General features: G+C 41.7%; 2 protein-coding genes across 7 annotated transcripts in view; both read right to left on the bottom strand.

Annotated features, from left to right (window-relative positions):
- LOC551680 (histamine-gated chloride channel 2) overlaps window positions 1–961 on the bottom strand; it is a 53394-nt gene extending 52433 nt beyond the window's left edge. The window contains exon 1 of the mRNA XM_006571224.3: window positions 839–961. The gene's annotated coding sequence lies outside the window, so the exon portion shown is untranslated. The remainder of the gene's footprint in view (window positions 1–838) is intronic.
- LOC551647 overlaps window positions 1–24052 on the bottom strand; it is a 247539-nt gene that overhangs the window by 42834 nt on the left and 180653 nt on the right. For 3 of the 6 annotated variants that reach the window (XM_006571221.3, XM_006571222.3, XM_624037.6), the window contains exons 6-16: window positions 21929–22921; window positions 21033–21209; window positions 9789–9894; window positions 8614–8766; window positions 6914–7051; window positions 5252–5457; window positions 3698–3961; window positions 3176–3240; window positions 1678–1882; window positions 1347–1492; window positions 839–967 (exon numbers count right to left, since the gene is read on the bottom strand). In XM_006571221.3, coding sequence (XP_006571284.1) covers window positions 839–967; window positions 1347–1492; window positions 1678–1882; window positions 3176–3240; window positions 3698–3961; window positions 5252–5457; window positions 6914–7051; window positions 8614–8766; window positions 9789–9894; window positions 21033–21209; window positions 21929–22921 — 2582 coding nt within the window. Of the gene's footprint in view, window positions 1–838; window positions 968–1346; window positions 1493–1677; window positions 1883–3175; window positions 3241–3697; window positions 3962–4549; window positions 4682–5251; window positions 5458–6913; window positions 7052–8613; window positions 8767–9788; window positions 9895–21032; window positions 21210–21928; window positions 22922–24052 lie in introns of those variants that run through there. The other 3 variants (XR_001706421.2, XM_026442610.1, XM_016917796.2) reach the window with 3 other exon arrangements.

The following is a 24052-nucleotide window of genomic DNA, read 5'->3' as shown; positions in this document are numbered from 1 at the left end:
ACGGGAGGCCTCCCCTCGAGAGGGGTTTACGAGCGGATCGGCCGAAAGAACGGTGGACAAGGGAGCGAGAGAAATGAAAAGTTGTGTAAAGTTTGATATCGCCCCTTTCGCTATACAGCACGCACTTCCTGCGCGTGGCACGCACACCCCCGCGTAAACACGAAACCGGCCCTTTCGTCGCGAATCGAATCGACGCGGGGCACGCGATCCTTTCGTCTCCTTCTTCCCCTCCCTTCTTTTCCCTTCTCTACCTTTTTCTCTGCCCTTTTTCCCTGCGCATAAGTAACCTCGTGATCTTGAACATCGTTTTCAATAATGAAATTTATCCACTCTTCGTATCAAATTTTCCTCCTTACGCAAAGATTTATTCAATTATCTTCGTCGACATAATTCTTAATTTCTTTAGTAACTGTCTTAATTATTATAAAAAAAGAAACAAAAATACTGGAAACAAGAAATCGTTATTTTTCCGTCTTACCAGAGTCAGGAACAACTTCGAACGATAAATAGCCCGACAAGTTGTCCGCAAAAGAGACAAAATGTCGGGGGAGGGGGCAGAGTCGAGGGGCGGTTTCGAAGTTGGAGTGATAAAATTGCCGGTCTACGTCAGTGAAGCCGTGCCTCGCGGCTAATTCAATAAACGCGTTACGTATAAAACGGTTGACGAGTGGCCAAATAAAAGGAGGGGGGCGGGGGTGGATTGAAAAGCCGGGGGCGGTAATAAAGTTACCGTTAGGTCCGGTGGGCCGGGAGCCGAGTTGGCCGGGAAATAAGATCAGAATGAGATGCGAGAATTCACGAGAACCGGGAGAGTCGTTTCTATTTGCAATTTACTCACCTTGACGCGCAGAAGGTGCTGCAGACTTTGAGCTTGGCTGCTATTTAAGGGTGGATTGTCAGTCCCGAGACGCGCCACTGCAATCACGTTCTCTCGGGTCGCGTTGTACAGGAACAGCGTGCACACTGTCTGCAAATAAAATGTGAAAAAAAAAAAAAAAAAGAAAGGAAAGAAGAAATATATATATATATATATATGTACGCGTCTCGACGTCATCTCCAACGCTATCTCGCATTATTAAGTTTGGCGAGCGAGACTTGGTGTTCGCTTTTATATTTCCGATCCGTCTCTCTCTCTTCTCTCGAGATTTCTCTCGCCCCTCGCGTGAATACTTGACGGCCCTTCGAGGGAACGCAGGCGGCTTAAAATTCGTTCAATTCTGGAGCCGGATCGAAACAAATCTTCTTTCGTGAAACGTGTCGCGAAATTTCGACTCGAGAAGAGAGATGGCGGATTGATTGAAAATATCGGCTCGTGTATATGGTAAAGTAAGAGTAAGACGTTTTACCTGATTGTTAACTTCTTCTCTCATGAAGTTATCGAGGGACGACACCGCGTCCAGGACGGTGAGATTATTATGCCGTCGCAACAAACTCTCGTCCTTTTCGCTGTAGCCCAGGAACATGAAAACTCCGTGCGGTATAGAGTAAGCGTCTGTAGAGACAATTCGAGAAGATTATTATAAAAAGGCTCGTTGTACAAGAGTGAAGTAGTTATGATTTTTTTACACGAAATTACGAATGAGACATCTGGCGAAGAACGAAAGAATTAATGTTCCAAATATTCTACTCGATCGGGATTCCGTTTGAACGATATTCAAAGGATAATGGAATATTCACCGGGCGATGGCCGCATGCATATGAAACGACCGCTATAGCAAAGGCAGGGTCCGCGATGCGCCTGATACGCCGGTGCTTCGTGATTGTAGAAGGCGAAGTCCGTCTTGCAGGGCGATGAATCCACGCAGATCGTGTTGCAGATCAAAACTTCGCCCTCGCCGCATTGGCACAACTCGGAACATTCTGGCTCATCCTCGCGATACAGCTACACAGAATCGAGCATACACGTTGGTTCAAAGTGCATAAGCTCGGATCTGAATCTTTTTCACTCGATCCTGACGATTCGGTTCTACGACTCGTTTCCTTTTTTTTCTTTTTTTCGTTCAAGATGAAAAGGATCAAAAGGAAGATGTGTAGAAGAAACGATGTGTTTCGAAATATTAAAGATAACTAGAATCTAGTAATAAAGAATGATTAAAAAGTTTCTTATTTATATGTATGTAAATTATACGAATAATTTTCAAAATTTTCAATTTCGAAATGAAGAGACACAATTCAAGGATTTTCCAGATATTAAATCCGGTAATTTTACTTGTTATTTTGAAATTGATAATTGTAATGGAACACGATAATCGGGATACACGGCGTACCCGTTTTAAAGATGAATGACCCGGCTTCAAAAACATGTACACTGAATGTTAATTATCGCCGACGTTAATCGTGCCACTTCGAATTAAACTTTTCACTCCCCCGATTCGACGTTGTTGTTAATTCACGCACATCGATCGGCGGGATAATGAACTTCCCCGGATTCGCAATTTTTTTTTCATCGCGCGAAACGGCATTAAAAGCTTGTTTATTATTTTCGACCGTGTTTCTTCTATTTTTTTTTTTTTTTTTTGCACCAATTAAAAGGCTTTGCCTCGCGTTCCCGCTAAGCGGTTCCGAGAGAGCCAAACTCTCTGAAATCCTGTACGCGTTACACCGCGTCCGCGATTAAAACCAGCCAAGCCGCACAATGGATATTTTTATAACAATGTTTGATTTTAATAAATGGTATCAAAGGTGAACAAAAAAAAAAAAGCAATATAAACGCGCGGAAATTATTTAACGAATTAACAAAAGGATATTTTCGAATTATTTACTATACTCTATTCGATATATTTTGCATAAATTTCAACGAGAGAGAAATGAAAGAAAAAAACAGCATTCGATATTGTATCCCGATGTAACGTGTAACATATTCTACAAAGCTATGCTGAAATAAATTCTCTCCCTATATTTTCAAGCGAAAGACTTTAGAGATAGCTTTTAAATCGATTCCTCGGCTATCTCATTAATCAAAAAGTAGCAGTGAAACTCTATTAAAATTCAAACGAATCCAAAAAACTCCCGATCTTTCTCTTCGATAAAACCAATTTAAAAATAGCGATTGATTCAACTTAATTTTCAATCTCTCGAATCCTCCTGAACGTTCGTTCACTCGATTCGTTTCCCCGAATCGTTTCTTCTTCCACGAGCTTTTCGGACGCGAAAATACGAGATTGTCGAAACTCACCCTCTTTCCTTCGCCCTCCCTTATGTATTGGTGACTCTGCCTCGGCCTTTGAACCACACAGAAGCCTATAAAGAGACACGCGTTTCAGACAGGCGAGGTACAACGTTTCCTGGCAAACTGTGTTCCCCCCTTCTCCTGTTCTCCTTTTCTCACTCTCCCCTCCTCTCTCGATCCATAGCTTCGAATCTTTTCTTTTTACCTCTGTTTCATCCGCCATCACCGTGCCTCGCTTTGTAACGTTCGACAAACGAAAATTCTTCGTCGCGCGTGTGCGTCCTGCGAACAGAATCCCTCTTCTCCGCCCGGTTCAAACGGATCAAAGGAGTTCTACATTTTCCACGTTCGAAACAACGCATGTTGTCCACGCATCGTCCCCCAGATTTCAATATATCCACCCAGATTTTGCCAATTTTCTAATTATTCTTGTTCAAGTAAATTCCAAATTGCTCGAAAGGAGACGTTGACTGGAGATAGAGAGAGGAGATATATGTGTGCGTGTAGGGAACGCGTGTGTATACTTACGAGGCGGCGTGGTGGTGGTGGTGGTGGTGGTGGGTGTGGTACTAATGGTGGTGCTGCTAGTGGTGGTGATTTCCCAAGTTTCCGTGGGTTCGGTGGTTGTCCACCTCGTCACTTCCGGTATTTGATTATCCTCTACTTGCTCGACCACGGCTGTGACCGTCGTTGTGCTAACCGGCGACTTGGTCGTTGACAAGACGGTAGTCGTAGTGGTCCTCGGGTAATGATGGTGTTTCCTCCTCGCGTGGTAATCCTTCTGGGACTCGACTGTGGAAATCATCCACAATTCTATCAATCGATCTATCTCGATCGATCGCTTTCCTCGAAAAGTAGAAGAGGAAAAAGATTTGGAGGAAATCGCGTCTGTAAATAGATTCCACGCGATTCTCGTTGGTCCAGGTTAATTTGCATCCATCCAACATCGTTTGCGTGGAATCACCTTTTCTGCTCGACCTACATTCCTTATCGGGATGATCGAGGAAAGGCGATCGAGGCGACGATCGATGCGGTTAACACGAGGTGTGGATCCACTTCTCGGCCGGAGTGCAATTTCTTCGTATCTAAATGACTTATCTCGAATGCCGGCCATCATCAGCTTTCGCTACTACACGCGGTAACAGATGTAACATCGATAAAAGGCCCCCGTTTCTTTCGATCGCAATAGCTATTCGAATCTCGATGATCGTTCAAACACCGCTGCGGAGATCGTGAATGTCTCCAATCATGAATAAGTTTTAACACAATATTTTCATGCTGTTTCGTTCTCTTGTGAAAAATTCTTTTGTCAATCCTCTTTCACGATATTAAAAGCCTTTCTTTCTTTCTTTTTTTTTTTTTTTGCGAGGAACAAGGAGATTCAGTTAACGTCGTTAAAAGTTATTTTTTAACAAACAAGGCAGAGAATAATCGAAGAAGTAGGAATAAATAGGGTAAGAATCGGTTATCATTTCTATTCGTCACATTTTCCGATAAAATTACACGTTTAATCTGAAACAAGAGTGGACGATAGAAAGGAGAGAAGAGCACGTAGCGAAGGAATCGGCTCTGTCATCGCGGAGATATTAATCGTTCCAGATATTAATCACCGTACGATGATGCCGGCGCATCGTATTGTCCCGAATGCTTTCGCTATTCTTCCCGAGAAAAATATTTAATCTTAGCCGGATAATTTTATCGCGGATGATACGCGAATTCTCCTGCTCGAAGATTTCTTTCTGAATGATCCGACGATGGCCTGATTCGAAGATATTATATTTATATACAATCGTGATGAATCATTCTCTTTCCACGCGAACATCTTCAAATATTAACGACACTCTCACGAATACGCTCTAGCGAATAAATAAATTCATCAACGTAATTTGAAGCAAGTTATAAATATATATTGTATTATATATACGTAATATGTATATAAATATTGATATAAATATCGTAAGAAGGAAATTTATTGTATCTCGTATTACGAATTAATTTATAAATATCGTAAGAAGGAAATTTATCGTATCTCGTATTACGAATTAATTTTAACGAGGGGGAAAAATTGAAAATTATGCTCACCCACGCAAGGATTGACCCAGAGGAGCCTCTGCCATCCCAGACAGTCGTAAAGTTGCGTGAGCTCCGTCCCCTTGCACGCGCAGTTCGACCGCAATTCCGTGCCAAGGATACCCAGCATCGCTTTCCTGCACTCCGCAGTTGGACCGGCACACTTCTTTGTCACACTATCCACCGCGCAATTTTGCTCGTAGTACTCCAATTTCGCCCTAAGCAGCACGGTAATTGGGTTGAGCACGTGGAATTACTCGTTAGCGAGTGTTAAAGTCTAATATAAAAACCGACCGAATATTCGACGGAGAGCGAAGAAAAAAAGGTGGAAAATCGTTCAAAGCTTTCAGAAATTTCAATTTGAAAATCGTTCGTAAATGTATCTCCATCCCCGTGGATGATCAAAAGTGCACGTGTTCTCGCGGGAGAATTTAATTGTTTAAAAAAAAAGAGATACGATTCTTCTTGGAGAATTGAGGATTTTAATGATTAACACGATATGTTTATTCCATTGGTGATGTTTCGATCTCGTAAAATTCGATAATTAAAGTGAGCTGATTCACGGGTTATATAAGTCTGATTACAGATTCGAGATTTCCTTATCCTCCACGCGCGATAATTATGATAACTCACGTATAATGAATTATTCGGACAAAATGGATAAATCCTTCGTGATTTATCGAATTCGATTATTGTCCTTTAAACAGGTTTCTCGTTTACAAAAATTGCCAACGAATAAAGAATATTTCAACGTGTTAAAAATCGTGGAATTCGGATCGGTGATGATGATAAATCAATTGAAATGCCGCGATACGTAATTGAATCGTGTCGCAAACACAATCGGCACCGATGCGCCCCAATATTTTCATTCTCATAAACGGAGAGAGGGCGCGCTATTCCTTTTCAATTTGCGAAATTTTCAATCGAGTTAATCAATCGGCCCGATTTTAATTAGACCCCGCTAATAGATTGCCGATAAATAGATTCACGGCCTTTTCAACCCCTTTTGAATCTTTTCCACCAGGTGATGATATGGATCATGGTTCCAGCGATCCGACTGTTATTCGAAATTTCAACGCGGCCTGCCGGACCAACGCCTTTTTCTTAGTAATGAAGTGTTTCATTACACGGCAAGACTGGATCAAGCCACGTCTCGTTGACTCGCAATTTAACTTTCAAATTGAAACGAGCACTCTCCTCGGAGCTATGAGGCGATAGAAAAAAAAGAAAGAAAAAAAAGAAGGAAAAAGAAGAACGTTTAATCAAAAGATTTATTCAGACCCGTGATATAATCTATCTCGCTCGCGATAAGCGATCGAGTAAAATCGTTTTTCCCTCCCCCCTTTCGAGCCACGAAATTATCGTTAATTCGTCGGGCGAGTAAAGGGATTCATTTTACAATTCCAATTAAATAGATTTTTAACAGAAACGGATTAAAATTTAATTTTTTAGATTCGCGAAAAGATTTGAAACTCTTGAAACTGGAGAATACTTATTTCTTTCTTTTCGAAGAAGTTTCGAAGGAAGGGTTTCGAATAAAGTAAAAGGAAAAAAACTTTCAAGATTTCGAGAAAACTTTAAGTTTCGATCCAATCTTGACCACTTTTTCGAAACCGTGCTTGGCTTTAAACTGTTGAAATGATTAATTAGAACGTCTCTACATTCCGGGCATACCTGCATGCTTCGTGCTCCTTGCAAGCTTCCGCCAAACTGTGACACGTCGGCATTTCCGCGCCCTCCACTCGCTGCGCGCAGGCAGGATGCATTTTTTCCTGCGCTATTATACACTCGTCCTTCTTTCCATCCGTTTTCCTACAAAAAGAAACAAAAAATCCATTGTTATTATTTTTTTACCACACAATTCCTTCTTAGATCTCAATTCTCGATCGAGAAAGAAATCATCGATTACTCATGAGAATAAAAAGAAAGGGATTCGATTCAAAAAATGGAAAAGTTTCTTTCTCAAGGCCTCGAGCTAAGCAACGCGGGAATAGCTCGATTAACAGATCATCAGATCTTCCAGCCACTCTAATTGCGAATTTTTCCACCCCTTATCGAACATAATAAAGGATCGTTTCCCAGCTAATTCCAGCCTATCCGTTTAATTGGTCGAAATCAAACGAAATCCTTCCCCCTCGTTCAAAACTTCCTTCCCCCGTGAATTTTACAAGGGCAGCTCGAAAAGTAAACGTTCCCCACACTGTTGAATGAATGATGGCGTCTTAAACAGTCGTTAAAAGCCAAGCCGAGTCGTTGAACCCGACCTGAGAATACTGAGTTTCCAATTTGTCAAAGGCGCGGCTACAACGGGACTCATCCAATATTAATAAATTCCGAGATGATACCGATGATATCCAGCCGGCGGCGGGGACAAAGGGGGGAAAAGGAGAGGGATTTCTCGGGACAATGAGCACGCGAAGAGAGCCGTACGAGTTGGCGGAGAAAAAGATGGGAGGATGGCCGAGGAAATGTGAAAGACGGATAGAAAGTTTCTGCATTGTTTCGCGGGCAAAAGCCACTTAAAAGTTAAAGGAGCTTCCTTCGAAAAAGAAGTCTCGGCTGGTTGCTTGGCTCGCGCGAAGGGATTAGAGATGCAGAACTCGGGGTATTTCCGGCGCAACGACGGTTCTTTGTGAGAGGGGCGCTCTCTTCCTTCTTCCCTCCCTCCCTTTCTCTCTCTTTCTATCCCTGTTTCACCCCTTTGTCTTTTCCCTATCACTTTTGCCGCGAGTTTACTCAGGATTACGGGAAACGTACAAAGACGAGCGGCTTTAATTGAGTCGTATCCCGAGCTCTCGTGTTTCCAGAGAGACCTTCCATCCCTTCCTCCCCCCCTCTGTGTTCGAATAATCGTTTGAAACCCGACGTATTCCGCTTTATCCCGATTTCTCTCGGTTTAAGGACGAGGAAGCTGGTGCGAGGAATGAGAATGAGAAACGGCAATCGTTTAAAACGGAATCGGCTCGAGTGACCACGGAATATCTTTGATTTGGTATTTAACGATTATTCGTTGATCACGTGCGAAAATAATAATCTGATATTACCATTAATTATTTTCATCGATTATCAATTCACGATACTGCATTCATCGTATTTGGAACAAAAGCCTTTCTTCGATAAAAATAAAAATCTCGCGCATCTCGACTAGGATTGGTTGATTCGAGAGCACACGGACATCGATTCGAGAATACGTTGGAAAAATTCTCTCTCGGAGAAAAGCGAGCGAAAAAAATTTTTCCACCACTATATGTGTCGTGGATTTATAGAATTTTTTTTTTTTTCTATTTCGTTGTCTCACAATCGTGCGATCGGATAGGGAGAAGATCGCGAATTTTTCTTTTTTTTTTTATATTTTTCATCTCTTTACGTCTCACCTGCACAGGCAGAACGCGATCTCGACAGAGTGTTTATAGTTCGCGGATTTGTAGAAGTTCTGCAACGCTTCCATGCACTCGTTCTTCGCGCAACTCGTCGAGTCGCAATGGTTCAACACAGGCTCGAGAAGCACCTTGCACTCTGGATCGTTTCTGGAACGAGAGAAGAAGGTGAGCAAGGTTATGCATCAATCTTTGGCTTGATTTCGAGATCAATCCGAGATTGATCATTCGAGTCTAATGAATTTAAAGAACTCATATTGTTTGTATTCGACATTACAAATTTAATAATGATTAATAAAAATTTGAGACTATATATATCTATATCTATATCTATATCAAGTAACATTGGATAGATTACACTATAAGATCATTTCTATGTATAAAAATGTAGTATATTAACAAATAAATGATAAACAATGCGAGTCCAATGAATTTAAAGAATTCATTCAATCTTACAAATTTAATAATAGTACAAAAATTTGAGATTATATATAATATATCTACATTTCCAATCTTTATACTCTCATTGGATAGATTATATTATAATTAGATCATTTCTATATATATACAATTAATAAATAAATAATAAACAATACGAGTTGACAGTTGAATTTAAAGAATTCATGTTGCTCAATCTTACAAATTTAATAATAGTACAAAAATTTGAGATTATATATAATATATCTACATTTCCAATCTTTATACTCTCATTGGATAGATTACATTATAATTAGATCATTTCTATATATAGACAATTAATAAATAAATAATACGAATTGACAGTTGAATTTAAAGAATTCATATTGCTCAATCTTACAAATTTAATAATAGTACAAAAATTTGAGATTATATATAATATATCTACATTTCCAAATCTTTATACTCGTTTTTATACTCTCATTAGATAAATTATACTATAATTAGATCATTTCTATATAAAAACATTACATTATTTGTTAATACATTACAACAAATATATTAACAAATAAATGATAAACGATGCAAGTCCAATGAATTTAAAGAATTCATTCAACCTTACAAATTTAATACTAGTACAAAAATTTGAGATTATATATAATATATCTACATTTCCAAATCTTTATACTCTCAGATTACACCATAATTAAATCATTTCTATACATTAATAAAATGACAAATAAATCATGGCTCACTTGCAAGCATTATAGGCATGGTGGCAAGTGCTCGAGAGCACGATCTTGACCGGTTGTTGTATCTTATCGAGATCGGAGGAGGCGGATGGCAACACCACGGACGTCTCTGCGAAGAAAAGAAAAGAAAAAAAAATACAATAAAATTATTTTTAAGAGGATTTCTCACGAGAAATTCTCGCGAGCAAGTGAATACTGGTGTTATGGTTGGAAGTTAAAGATCCTGGGAATACGGACAAATGGAGGGTGGGTGGCCAACCTCGGTGATTCCGAAGGTTTATGTACCCGCACGACGACGTGTCGCTTCTTAAGGGAGAATGGAGAAGCGTAGCGTTGCAAGTTCACTGAGGGAAGGAGGGAGTGTGTTTACAGCTAGTTTAGAGTGCTAGCTTTAGCCGAGTGACAAACTTATGCTCGTATGTTGCGTGACAAACTTAACGCGAATCCCCTTAGGCTCTCTATGTTAAGGAAGGGGGAATCAAATCCAAGAATTGCGTCTTGTTGATAAAAGAATTCAGGCAGGGAGAGATAAAAACAATTGTTTGCACGGATAGATCCGGAAGTCGAGAGGGAAGGCGAATGATAAATTATTGGGATTGGGACTGGCAAAAAAAAAAAAAGGAGCAAAGAGGAGGAACTTTTAACGGGGAGAATCTTGAATATTTATCGGCCGATATTTATCCCACCACTTAAAAATAATCGTCGAGAATAATTGTTTATTTATGCAAATAAACGGCTGTTTGGTTTTGCGGTACGATGCTGGAATTTATGAGACTCGAGTGGCGGCCCGTCCAAAGAAGCGAGATTAGGAGGAGGATGAATAAAATATTATCGCCGTTAGATAAGGGAATTTCCTTTCTCCCCGTGTAAACTTTCATCCTTTATCTTCTCTTTATTAAAATGATATCGATATGATTAATAACCGTTCGATCAATCGATTGAACATATAACACATGTATCTCGTTTTCTAAAATTAAAAACGTTAAATCGAATTAACCTACGATCTTTAAAATGGAAGTAATATTAAGAAACGAGATTTAAATCGACCAAAGCATTTTTTCTTTCATTTATTTGTTAATTTAATTTTTAATCCAACGTTGCCAAAGTTATCCGTCGAAGGGAAAATCATTCCAGCCAAAGGGGCCAAAGGTGGAGGAGTTGAAAGAAGGATGAAACGAGGCTGAGGAAGGATCCACCCGATGACGAATGTTTGGCATCGTTAACCAGCCACCCTCGTTCGATTGATGGAGTCGGTAGGCAGGGTTAACGACCCCGGGACTCGAGGAACCCTCCTGAATATCGTCGGAATACTGGCCTCTCCTCCCTACGAAAAACCACTGAAACGGGTCTTAAGAGGGGTGCAGCCTACTCGGATGACTGGCCATAAGTCAGCCGTAGCAGAAGAGCATGCCTTCGACGCACTTTATTAAGACAAACGACCCGGCCTTCAACATCCTTCCGCTCCTTCTCTTCCTTCCTTCCTTCCTTCCTAACCGCCCCCTTTAATCGCCACCCTCGAAATCTTCGTTACAATGGGCGGCACACCACCCACCCTCGACCCACCTTTAAGTGGCGTAAAGAGAATTCTTCCGCGCTGTTTTACCGAGATCCACGGTTTCCTCGAAAACGTGTTCAATTGGTCGAATATCGTAACGATTCGATTTTGCATAAACATCTGCGATCTAATTTATCTCGTATAAATTGCATCGTCTTGTAATTATTCCGCGTCTCTGTATGTATTAATGAATTGAAATTGAAATTACTTTTAATTAATGCTCGAAGCTTTTTGAGTTTAATTATATAACTCTCGAATAATTTCGTCACAAACGTAGAGATTCGATGAAAGTTTATAAAAGTGAATTTTCTTGAATAAAACTCACGAACAAAATGTTTCAGGATTTAAAGAATTCTCCGAAATATTACAGCGATGAAAGGAATACGAGGCGATAAACAAGTTATCGAATCGATCGATTCTAAAGAAAGTAAAGAAGAAAATTCGAGCAAAAGTGAGTGAGAAATTTTAAACGGTCGAGTAATTTCGCGAAAAGTCGTCGACCCTAAAAACTTCTTACTTTCGCTATCGACACCTCTCCGTAGGAGTAGAAAAATATCGATACAACAAGATCGAGACACGTGATGTGGTTAAAGTACGTAAGAAAAGGTAGCAAAATCATTTCACCAGCCAAGTTTAATGAAGCTAGCTTCGAGCGATTTCGAGGAGGAATCGTACAATCTCATTTCGAAGCTGTTGTTAAAGCAACTCCCATGAAACTAGAGATCGACGCAAAGAAACCACTCGAAACTGAAAAGATCGTGGGATTAAGAAACGGATATTCGTCTCGAGAGTTCTTCTCTTCGTTATCTTTTATTTATTTTTCTAAAACTCTAATGATTTCGTCATTTTTCGACACAAGATGATTATACTAATATATAAGAATTATATAATATCTTGAACGTTTCTAATTATTCCAATTTTTAAAAATTACATTTTGACTCATTTGAAAGGATCGCTTTTAAAAAGACGATTCTTTTCGTGGAAAATTGACTTGAAATAACGAAAAGAATCCTCGAAAACGATTAAATACCACCATCGAATATTATATCGAATTAATTTCGAGAATAACGATGAGGGGAGATTTCGTTACTGATAAATCGACCTCTTGAACGCGATTCCCGAAGAAAAATCTGACTCGAAGCAGAACTCTGGAAGCAATATTGCGATAATTTACGACCCCGAATAAAAGTTTTCCCGAATATATCAACGCCAATAAGAGTACAGGTCCCATTGAAAATTCCGCTCCCGAGATAAGGTCGCTGTATAAATTCATTCGGGATGCTTGGAGACGGAGGATGTTGCGAAGACACGGCTCTCTCTCTCTCTCTCTCTCGCTCTCTATCCAACCACGGTGGATTGCCTCCATTGATATTCCCACAGTTTTGGAACGGGGATGGCTCACGTTATGAGGGAGATATGAGTGGCATCATACCTCGGTGTCTTTGAATCGACGACACCGATCGACCTCCCAAAATAAAGTCGTCTTTCCTTCGTTCCACGTCCTTGAATATAACATCGACGTGAAGGAACGATAGTTTTGTCCATTAGTAGTTCTTGAAGGATAATCTCTCTAATATTTTGAGAAACATATTCGAGAAAAATATTTTTATCCATTTATTTCACTTTCCTCTTCTCCTCCCACGATCGAGAATTCTCGTATCAAGTTCATCGAACAATATCGATCGATATATTCCTAATAATTCCTTTCCAAGTCCAATTAACGTTTCGTTCCCTCGTCCCCGCATAATTTTTCCCCTTAATTGGTTCCCATCGTCACGCACCATGGTTCCATCGTCCAATTAAAATGATCGTTACGAGTGTCGAGAAAAACCCCTTCCGCCAAACAAACTCCACAAACTCCTGGGAGATTCCTCGCGAGGAGGGGACCAGGACTCCTCGATAAGGAGGAGGAATATCAATCGTGGCAAGTCGTGGAGGGGTGGAGAGGGTGGGGCTGGCTCGTCGGTCTTGATCGCGAACAGATTCTAGTTGGCCGGAGAAACACAGCCAATTCGAAGCGGCGGTAATTGGAACCGGTGTCCGTCTGGCTGCTCGAGAGATCGATGCCGTGGCCGGGATCCTTTCCTCCTCAGACGCAGCAGCTGCAATCACGAGTAAGCCAGGACCTTCGATCGTCGGCAAACTCGCGAAAATCGGTCGCCATCGATGGGAGAATGGGAACGCGTTCGCTCGTTGGATTATTCCGAGACCGCGTTAGAAGGTTTGCAGATAAATTGTTTATCCCAGAGATGGGGAATTTGTTAAGATGAATCTCTTGGCAAGATTGCAATATAATTTTCACAAATTAATTTTGGAATTTTTTTCTTTTTGATAATTTGTTGCCTTTTTCCTTTTTTAATGCATTTAAAACGATGCGTTGAATAAAAATAATCGCCAAGTCGCGAAAAAAGTATTGAAATCGATTTCGAAATGTTGTAACAAGTTTCTAACGCAATATACACAATTTCTTTTGAACATATCTCGAAAAATCTAATCATTCGTTTTTTGAATTAAGGAATCGAGATATTTCATCAATTTTAATGTTCTGATTAAATAATTAAATAATAAAGTTGATCGACGAAAGGAGATTATAATTTATTATAATTGCTGATGAATAAACGAAGACGAATCTACAGAATGCTCCATTTCTTATTAATCGAGAAGAAAAGCAGAGAATTCGATGAAGAATTCGAAATCGAAAGAAGAGCAAACAAGGGTGGGAAAATTTTTCACGCGTGAAAAATCGTGCCGATTGACGTTTCCCTCGTGTTGGCAACAATTCTGTGTATCTTGCGGCGCGTTGTCTGTTTGCGTTTTCGCATGATTGTAACGGATATTTCGTGTGTACCGACTAATTAGCACGCCACTAATAGCCAGAAAAATACGAGGGAAAAACGCGGAAAAGCCTCGAAATGGTCGACACAATCGGGATTGTCTCGCCGATTGTAATCGCGCGTTTGAAGTTAATTGAATAATTAAGTGATTGGCGTGAATTGCCCGGGTGAAAACTTTGTGGCGACGCGAAAAAAAGGAAAATAAAAAAAAAAGGAAAATAAAAATAAAAATAAAAATAAAAAAAAAACAAAAAAGTTGTCGAGCGAAACAACAAATTTCCGACAAACAAGCAAATGGATGAAATTTATATAGCGCGGGGAAAGGGATCCAAGTTTGTAAATTTGCGATCGATCGAATCGATAGCTAATCGACAAGGCCGACAACGAATGAAAAACAAACTGTACGCGGGCGAAAAATTGTTTTGACGCCAATTTCAACGATCGTTTTCGCGTCCAGTCCCGATCGTTCTCTACGCGCGTTTAATCGCGCGTAGTATTTGTCCAGAGGAATGAAGGAGTAAGGAACGGTTGAATACGGCGGAGTAAAAGTTTCGGTTCCTCCTCCTAAACCTCCTCCTTTCTCCCCTTGTTTGTATGCATGTGTGTGTGTCGAGTGGCAGGCAAGGCGTACGAATTAGAGAGAGCGGTGGAGCGACTGTTATGCAAATGAAGCAAATTGTAGGATGAATGTCCTGCAGGAATTGATTGTTTAACCGGAGAAACGAAATTAGAGAGAGGAAGGAAAAGGGGAAGATTCGAAAGATCCGAAAGATGCAGATCTTCTCTTTCTCTCTCTTTCTCTTCCTTTCTCGTGGAATATTCTCGTGTTATAAATAAGTGATCGATGAGAGATTTCGATACGTACGTAGAGATCTTTCTCCCGAGTCATCCTGATCTACACGAAGTCAGCAAGGATTTGGGACGAATGTTGTTAAAAGCTTTGGATTATTATCGTTATTATTATTGCTTTATACATACACGATATATATAACGATTGTTAACGAAACGTTGACTACTCCTCTCAACCCACTTTCCCGTTAATTAAATGAAATAGCGGACGTGGAGTGAAAGATGCACGTCTGTAGAGTACGAGGAAATACGTTAGAACGAATAATTATCGAACGACGAGGAATTATTCATGGAATTATTCGTGGTGCACGTTTTCCAAATTTTACGTGGTTCAATGTATAAAGAGAAGTTAGAGCCAAGTATTTCACGAAATATACCTTTCAATCTTTCGATTACTTATAAATGTTACCTTTAATTTATTCATTATCCATGAATACTAAACTTTTGGACGGACGATTACGTTCTTCTCGTTTCTCGAGAATCTCGATCCAAACTGTTCATGCTGTTGTTACACCAATCGTCCAATCTATCGATACGTAACTTATTTACGTAAGTGACACGTGTTTACACGTGTGCTCACACGATTGCTACTCTCTTCGCTCTGCTACCTTGACCTAGCTCGAAGAGTCTCTGGAGCAGCTTGTAGGGTCCACGAGAGAGGTTCGATTAAGTAAACCGATTAAGAGGTTCCAAGGCTAGAAGAACGTGCTTGGACATTTAATGTAACTAGATATCACCAATACTTTACATAATTACGAGCCATTAATGTCCAAGCTAGCTACATGCAGACGAATCAAGGTTCTGAACCAACGTCGCGATTCATTTGTAATTAAACGAGAAAGAAAATTCTTCTTCTTCTTCATCAGTTCATCTATTTCTAATTTCCACACTCATCGTTTCGGATATTATTCTTGATTTGACAAGAAGAAATGGACTTTACTCCAAGAAAAATTAAACGAGACGTAAAACGTGCCACTTGTTTTCAAATAATATTATTTTTAATGATACAATACGCTGCGATTTTTCCATTTAAAAATTGCAAAAACGAAATAATTGAAATCTCTCGGAATTTCTAACAATACCATGAACAATAATCGCGCGCAAATTACAAAAGTATCGTCACTCGTCGCGAATCAAAAACAATAACACCGACAATAATAACGTATCAAGCTTGAAAAATAAAAAAAAAAGATTCTCCCGACACGCGTGCAAATCGGTCGTATTTTCGCGGGAAAGGGAAAAATGTAGGGCAGACGTCGGATTTTTATATATATATATACACAAACACACACATATATATATATATCCGAAATCGATATGGGCGCACTTTTGACGAGCACACTCGAATCTCTGTGCTCGCAGGTGCGGGCGCATGCCCGGACCTAGATGCGCGCACCGGTATGAGTTATAATTACGGTGACCCGTTTGTTTTAACTCCACCGATAACGAGCAACGATTTTACGCCTATCTCCTCCCCTCTCTCTCTCTCTCTCACCGAGAGAACGATGAAGAAAGAGAGAGAGAAAGGGAAAAAACACGCGGTATTTTCATCCCGCTGATTTATTAAGCGGCGAATCCATCCCTCAAAAACCGCTCTTCTCCATCCGCGCTTCCCGCCATGTCGAGTAATTAGCGCGAGCTGTGGATCTGTCGCGTCCCGACAGCTAATTGCGACAATAGCCGTGCGCGCTTTTCCAGAGAAATGGCTGTTTCTTGGGATCGTTAGCGTGTAAAACGGAGAATATATATATATATATATATAGGGGGAGGGGGAGGCGCTTTTCGTAAACTCGCGGTTGTAACCTCGTTCCGCGCGAGTTAAGACGAGATCGTCTTTCCCTTTCGACGTCTCGTTTAATGGGGGAAGAGATCTCTCTCGAAATAATTCGAAACTAATAATTCTTTCTCGAGAAGGAGGCACGAGGAACATACAAATGTTCCTGGAAGAAGAAGAAGGGAAGAGGAAAGCGATGAAAAGCAGTTATCCGATGAACCAAAGAATATCCGATAAAGTTCTATCAAGATAATGGAGCAAACCATGGACGAAACTTTCTTTCCCATTCCGAGGGCAATCTCTGCGGATAATTCCGCCTTTATATCAAATTTCCCTCCATCGATCGATCGCTTAACTCTCTCCCCACTCACATTTTCCCTCGATCGGTCGCGAATAATAAGCGAGTATTTCGATTTTTCCCTTTCTAACTGAGAGAGAGAGAGAGAGAGGGAGAGGGAGATCTATCGGCTGGATTTTTCGAACGGAAAGCGAAGGCTGAAATCGCGTCGCAAGATCCAACGCTCGAACGGCGAAACGAGTTTCCGGTCCCAGTGGCAGGCCGGCTCCACCTGAAATTGAATATATGAATGCGAAATTTCAGCGGCGCTCAGGTCCGCCGAGGATTCGACTTTCGAATCCGGTGGAAAATAGCGACTCGTTAGGCGCCGCTTCCAGAGGAGAAACACGGCCGAACGAATTTTAATTAGAGAGCCCGACCACGACGACGACGACGAGTCGACGACGAGTCGCAGGGAAATGCGCGTTTGTCCCCGCGCCGATGTAAAAAACCGGCTTGATTACCGCCTCCCGCGTGAATCTCCAATCGTGCGCCGCGCGCATGCCTCGAGAACACGGTGCGGTGAAATAAAGCGATCAATTAGGGGGCCTTTTAGCCCGGCCAAAAATTAGAATAATTGACAAACTTGCAGGCGAGGGAATTTCGTTCGAATTTCAGGGAGGTGTGCAAAAAAAGAAAGAAAGAAAAGAAACTGTTTGTAAAAATTAACACGCTTCGAAAAAAAGAAAACTCAATCGATAAATCTTATCCTCGTTTCACTCAATGAGAGAATGAATCTGTAACGATGTATCGTTATTCTTATGAGATAGAATTTTTCTTCTCTAAGAAGTTGTTAAAAATGGATTTCTTCTTTTTCCAAGATTCGCATGATCGAATAAGAAGATAGACGATGAACGCTCTGAATCGATTTTTCGAAAAATTCATCATCCGCGCTTCTTTCGAACGGATGAGCGAACACGACGACCCGCGCCTCGCCGTTACTCGTCCAAGCGGAGAGGAGAGAGGCCGTTTCGCTCGAATCAATCACTCGACGGAACATCGATACGCGGGTAATCGCTGGATTAAAGGATAACCAAGGATAATTACTCGCCGTTCGATCCGGATGCAATCAATTCTCGATGCGTTATAGTTCGCGCTACCAAACCCACCAGCTTTCTGTCCCTCCCCCCGATGTGATCACTCGCATCCGTCTTCCTTCCTGCCGATTCTTTTTCCGCCCTCCAATAGGTCCATCTAACTGGGACTAAACCTTTAACGCGACCCTCCCCTCTGCTCGGCCAGCTGCGCTTTTAATTTCTCCTGCTAGTGGTAAGTGCAAGTAATTTCTCCTCCGACTCGGCCAAGTGGTGAAGTTTGCGCATTTGTTTTATTTTCCACGATGGATCACGCTCCGACGATATTAAATGACGAGATTCGAAGCAAACAAGATTCGAGAAGATTTTTAATCCTCGACGATGATCCCTGATGTTATAAGTTGTATAAAATGGATCGAAATTTCATTTCCTTTTCTTGTTGAAATATATACTTTTAAAGAGAAAAAGAAGTCTCTGTAATTTAACACGTTTAAACAGAAATATTTCGATTGTATCGTTCTTCTATAGAATATGAAAAAAAAAGAGGGGGAATAAAAATATAATGAGCAAGCGTTGTTAATTATTCTTTATAACACGTATATAATCATCGAGTACGAAAAAAATTTCATTATTTAACGTAATAAACGTTTCGTCACAAACAGACTTGGGATTTTTATCAAACTTTTACGAATATGAACTAAAAAAAAGAAAAAAGAAATGAAGCTTAATTTGCTTTATCCTTGAAATAACGTACGATAATGCATACCATATTTTAGATATTTTCTATCTTTTTGCATGTCATGCGTATTCCACAAGTTTTTGTACATTCAAATTTTGTACATAAATTTATAAATATTCAAAGTATCGTGTAATAATACGCGAGGCATGGCAACGAACGTGTTATGCATGTAAAATACATAAACAAAGTTGGCCATCAACTGAAAAGTGTAGAAGCATAACACTCGCTTCTTTCTTATCACGACGAAAAATACATATATATAAATAAATATACAAATAAATATAAAATATATTCGTAAAAAACTCGAGACGAATTTTAATCCCCGTTCCTTTTCATTTTTCACGATCGATCGATCAATCCCCAAATCCCAACTAACCAACAACAAAATTCACAAATTCACTTCCCACTCAAAGTTTCTCAAAACTTTAACAATGAACCAAACGATAACGAAAAAACGCCGATATAACTTCATTCACCTTCTTTATCCTCCATCATTTATTAAACGCGCGAGAAAGCTTATAAACCCTTCCACAGGAATGTTTAGACAAAATTGCGCCACGTGCATTTTTCACAGTGAGCGCGCGAAAATTTACAGCTGTTAAAACGGCGGATATTTGCCCGGCCAAATTATGCTGACCATAGTTTCGCTCTTGTTAACCCGCGTCCATCAAGAGCCCTCCCTCCTCGACTCCCGTCCCGGCAAAAATATCCACGTATCCGTTTCCTCCTCCTCTTTTCGCCATCTTTTTCCCCTCTTACCTCCAACTTCCAAGAGAAAATTATCATCCGGCCGCGGAATTTCGCGGTACAAACTCGTTTCGTAAAAAAGAAGAAGAAAAAAAAAAAAGGAAAGGGAAGTAGCGAGTAACGAGATCTCGTAAATTTTTCTCCCCTCCGCGCGAAAGTTGAAATTCGATCGGGCGCGTAATATCGCGTCGCATCTCCGCCACACCAGACTTATCACCGTGAAACTTTAATTTAATTTCGTCTCTCGCCTCCCCTCATTTCCTCCCCTCCTATCTGCCCTCCTCATATTATTTCCCGGAGTCGCCCGGATTTCCAACTTCTAATCCCGTCGAGTCGACGTAACTTTTCGCTCGGAATCCGCAGTGTTTCTGGGCAGAGGAAGGGACGAGATAAATCGTCGATAAGCCTCGTGTCCAAGGAAGTTCGATTGCCACAAGAGGTTTTTTTCCCCTCTGCGGGGAACCGATTGCTTGCCGCGGTTTTAATTATAGACGGTGTTTGAGTTGGTCGAGAAACCTGTGTTTCTCGAGGATCGAGGAAGGTGATCCTCGGTTGGAAGGAATGGAAGTTGTTCGCGTGATCTTGGGCCGGGACGTGTTTTTGGAAATGGAAGGATGAGAGATGATGGATATTGATATTCGCGGATCTTGAGATGTGTTTCTGGAAATGGAACGGGGGAATGTAAAAGGTTCTTCGAAGTCTTGTGAATTGATGAATTTTTTTGGATGGTAAGAGAGACGCGGATAATTGGAAAGTTTGTGAAGTAATTCGAATTTTTCGAATGGATTGGTACGTGTTTTCGTGGAAATTGGAAAAAAAAAAAAAAATAAAAGAATTGGAAAGATGAAAGATTCGAATTTCGTGTTTTTCGTTCGTTTTCGAGATTTAAAGATGGAATTGATTTGTAATTTAAATTGATTGTTCAAATTTTTGTTTCCCGATAGAGAATCTAACGGAAATCTTTAATTGGAAAACTGGAATTCTACGTTTTTTAACAAAACTATGCAATTACAAAAATAGTTTTACGTTATTTTACGGGGGATATTCATTTAATTTAAAAACTCTGATTTTAATGAAAATTCGTGTATACGTAAACCATAATGGATTACATTTCCGCAATTTTTTTTTTTTTTTCATGAAAAATTTTGATCTTGTAAAACGAATCCTCAAATTTTCATTATTATATATTTTCCGATACAAATTTGCCCGAAAATATTTGTTGATTACTAGAAGCTAATTCAAATTTTTCTCTCATTACGAATAAAGATTTTCATTCCTCTAACACTCTAACAAATATTCCTCGACCTACTTTTCCAATCCACGAAATAATATCCGATCTATCTAATGTAAAACGAATAAAATTACAAAGTGTACTCACGATTACGGTCGTCCGTCTGATTTCTCTTGTGCTGCGTTTTGTGATGATGTCCACCGGGAACAGGTATCTGCTTCATGGCGACCAGATCGTGGTGATCAGCGTCGATCAACGGATTCTCGAGCTGGGACTCGATCACCTCGAAGCTGGTCGAGTTGTCCGGATGCGAGATGACCTTCACTGTAAACGAGCAAACGTAACGGAGCATGGAGAGGAAAACGTTGGCGCGGCTGGAACGTCGTCGATTCTAATTCCCGCGTTACGACACCCGCAAAAAATTAATTCGCGCGAGGAAATCGTGGAGGGAACACGTTGATCGTCAAATATCTTTCGAATATCCGCGGCGCGGATTAATCGACACGAGTCTCCGCTCCGAAATATCGCATCGAATTCCCTTCGTACTCGAAATTGACGAAATTGCTTTCTTGCCGATCCGATCGACGGGGCCAAGCACTCGCTAAAATCCCGTTCGAATTTTAATCTTTGCCTCGGAGGAATCTTTCTCCCCGGAGGGGAGAGCGTCGCTCGACGATGATCCGATATGATCTTCCTTGCAATGGTATCGAAAGCGGCCGATGGCGAGAAAACGCGGCGAGCGAATCTCTTCCGAGAAAGAATCGAATTTCGACGCATACCAGTCTCACCAGCGAGTCTGCCGGTCCCTGCATACCTTCCCAGTCGTTGTTGCGGGCGTTGTTGTCGAGAAATAACAAGTCGCGATCGGCACGCATGAGAAGAGATATATGCACAACGAGGGGGGGAAAGAGAAGCGTATGGAATATGTGATTGTTCGAAACGATAAAAAAGACAGGCGACTGCTACTTTTTCCCGATCGATCGCGAATGTGGTGCGGAATGGACGAGGCGCGAATTCACACCTGTGCACACCGGTGTACGAACCTTGGTCGACGAACCCTTCGAAGGCCTCGCGGAGATCGAAGAGCCGGTCGACTGGTAGCGCGCCGATCCTCAACTCGTCATCGAGGTCGTCGTCGGCGCGATCGAAGATTGCCCGGTGCTCGTAGGTGGGCCTCGGTGCGAATTTCTTCGGATGCACCAGCTCGGGCCCCTCGATTCGTTTAGTCTCGTCCACGGTAGGCGTTGGACGAGCCGGTGGCGGATAACTCGACCACGACGACGACGACGATGACGACGACGACGACGAAGAAGAAGACGAAGACGAAGACGAAGACGAAGACGAAGACGACGTCGCGGCGGACGGTGGTGCGGGTGGTGCGGGGTGGTGCTGGTGGTGCTGGTGGTGATGGTGATGATGGTGCAGGTGCGCGTCATGCTCGCTTTGGGAGTGCCTTGGCTGCAGGTGCACTGTGCTGGAGGCACGATCATGCTTGGACAACGTGGAAGAAGAAGAAGAAGAAGAAGAAGAAGAAGAAGAAGAAGAAGAAGAAGAAGAAGAGGAAGATGAAGAAGAAGAAGAAAAAGAAGAAGAGGAAGAAGAAGAAGAAGAGCCGCGATCATAGAAGCTCTTAGATCCCTCCATTTCACGATCATCCGTATCTTTCTCCCTGTACAGAGGCCGATGCTCGTCGTCGGTACCAGCACGAGCCTCCTGCCGGTCCTCGTCGCGATCGGCACGAGGATCGTACGTCTCGACCACGAGGACACCGGGCCTGCCAGGCAACTCCGGTGCTTCTTGATGACGACCGTGCTGATGGCGGTGGCCGTGCTGACGCCCCTGTCCCGCCTCCTGGACGTCGTACGTGCTCTCGTGGTCGTAGTACGAGGTGCGCGCGGCCCCGGGGAACAGAAAATAGGGGTACATACTGGTCGGCGGTAACCAGATCTCCTGGTAGCTCTCCTGCTGCGGGTCGAACGGATACAGGGCCGAGTCCGTGCCCGACAGGTCTATGGAGGTGGAGGAGGGCAGGAACTCTGTAACAGAGAAGCAGAGACGCGGACGAGAACGGGGTGAGTGGGGTGCGTGATCGCATCGGTACACGTGCACGGCCGGGTTTCGCGGCTTTCCTACGTGCCTACTCTTGTGGTCGTCGTGGTGGCACCGTGATAATGGTGGTGATTGTGACGGTGGTGATGGTGGTGGTGGTTGGAGTGATGGACATCGTTCTTTGCTTATTAGCGAGAAATTAACTATCCAATTGAAAACTGTTCACGAAACAATATTTTCAATTCATTATACATTTCACGCGTGTAGTGAAGAATCTTTCTTCTTACGTGTTATAATATTATTGATATTTCGAGAACTTAAGTTTGGTAGGTCAAATATTTTAGAATAGTTTGTTAAATAGAAAAGCTATGGAGTTTAGCAAGAGAGGATTAACTCGGTAACCTGCGAATTATTCCAGCGACGAGGTCTCCTCCATCGAGGGGACCTATTATCCGGACACCGTTTCCGGTCGATGGTAGCAAAGGTCGATCGAAGTGGCGGGCAAAAAGATTGTAGCTGGAGCTTCAAAGCGTTTGGGTGCTCGCTCGCTTGCTTGCTTGGCCGTTTGTCGTTTCGAGACGGAGTTTCCTGGCAAAAGGAATCCCGACCGTCGATCCCGATTACATCTTGGTTCGTTTAATCCCCTCGACTCTTGGATTTTTCCTCATCCCTCAGCCACTCGAATCTTTGCCACGCCACCGTGTCACGCGACCACGCGAAAAGAAAATATTAGCAAGCCTTCTGAGGAATCCGGCTCTCCGGCTCTAGGTTCCAAGTTGTTGGAAAACCAGATCCCAGCCAGATTCGTCCGACATTGGCTCCGCGTGTTGGTAAGTTTAAATGGCAGCTTTTTTGCCGGTTGAAAAGTCTCCTTTACCCTTTCGGAATCGGAAATAGGGAGTTAAAGAAGAGAGATGTCGGGGAAAGGCCAGGTTGCAAGACGTACCTTTTCGAGGTGTAAAAAGGTCATCGATGTTATAAATGTCTTTTATTATACGCCGTTGTTGTAAATGTTATGGGAAAAGGAAAGGTGAAAGAAAAATATCCAGGATGTTTTTGTTCGTTAATTACTCGCTGGAATAATTCGTAGATTATCGATTGATACCTTTCTTTTTTTT

The sequence above is a fragment of the Apis mellifera genome, linkage group LG1, assembly GCF_003254395.2.
Source record: "Apis mellifera strain DH4 linkage group LG1, Amel_HAv3.1, whole genome shotgun sequence".
NCBI lineage: Eukaryota > Metazoa > Arthropoda > Insecta > Hymenoptera > Apidae > Apis > Apis mellifera.
The sequence above is the reverse complement of the archived record's forward strand: the minus strand, read 5'-3'. Positions and strand labels throughout refer to the sequence as shown.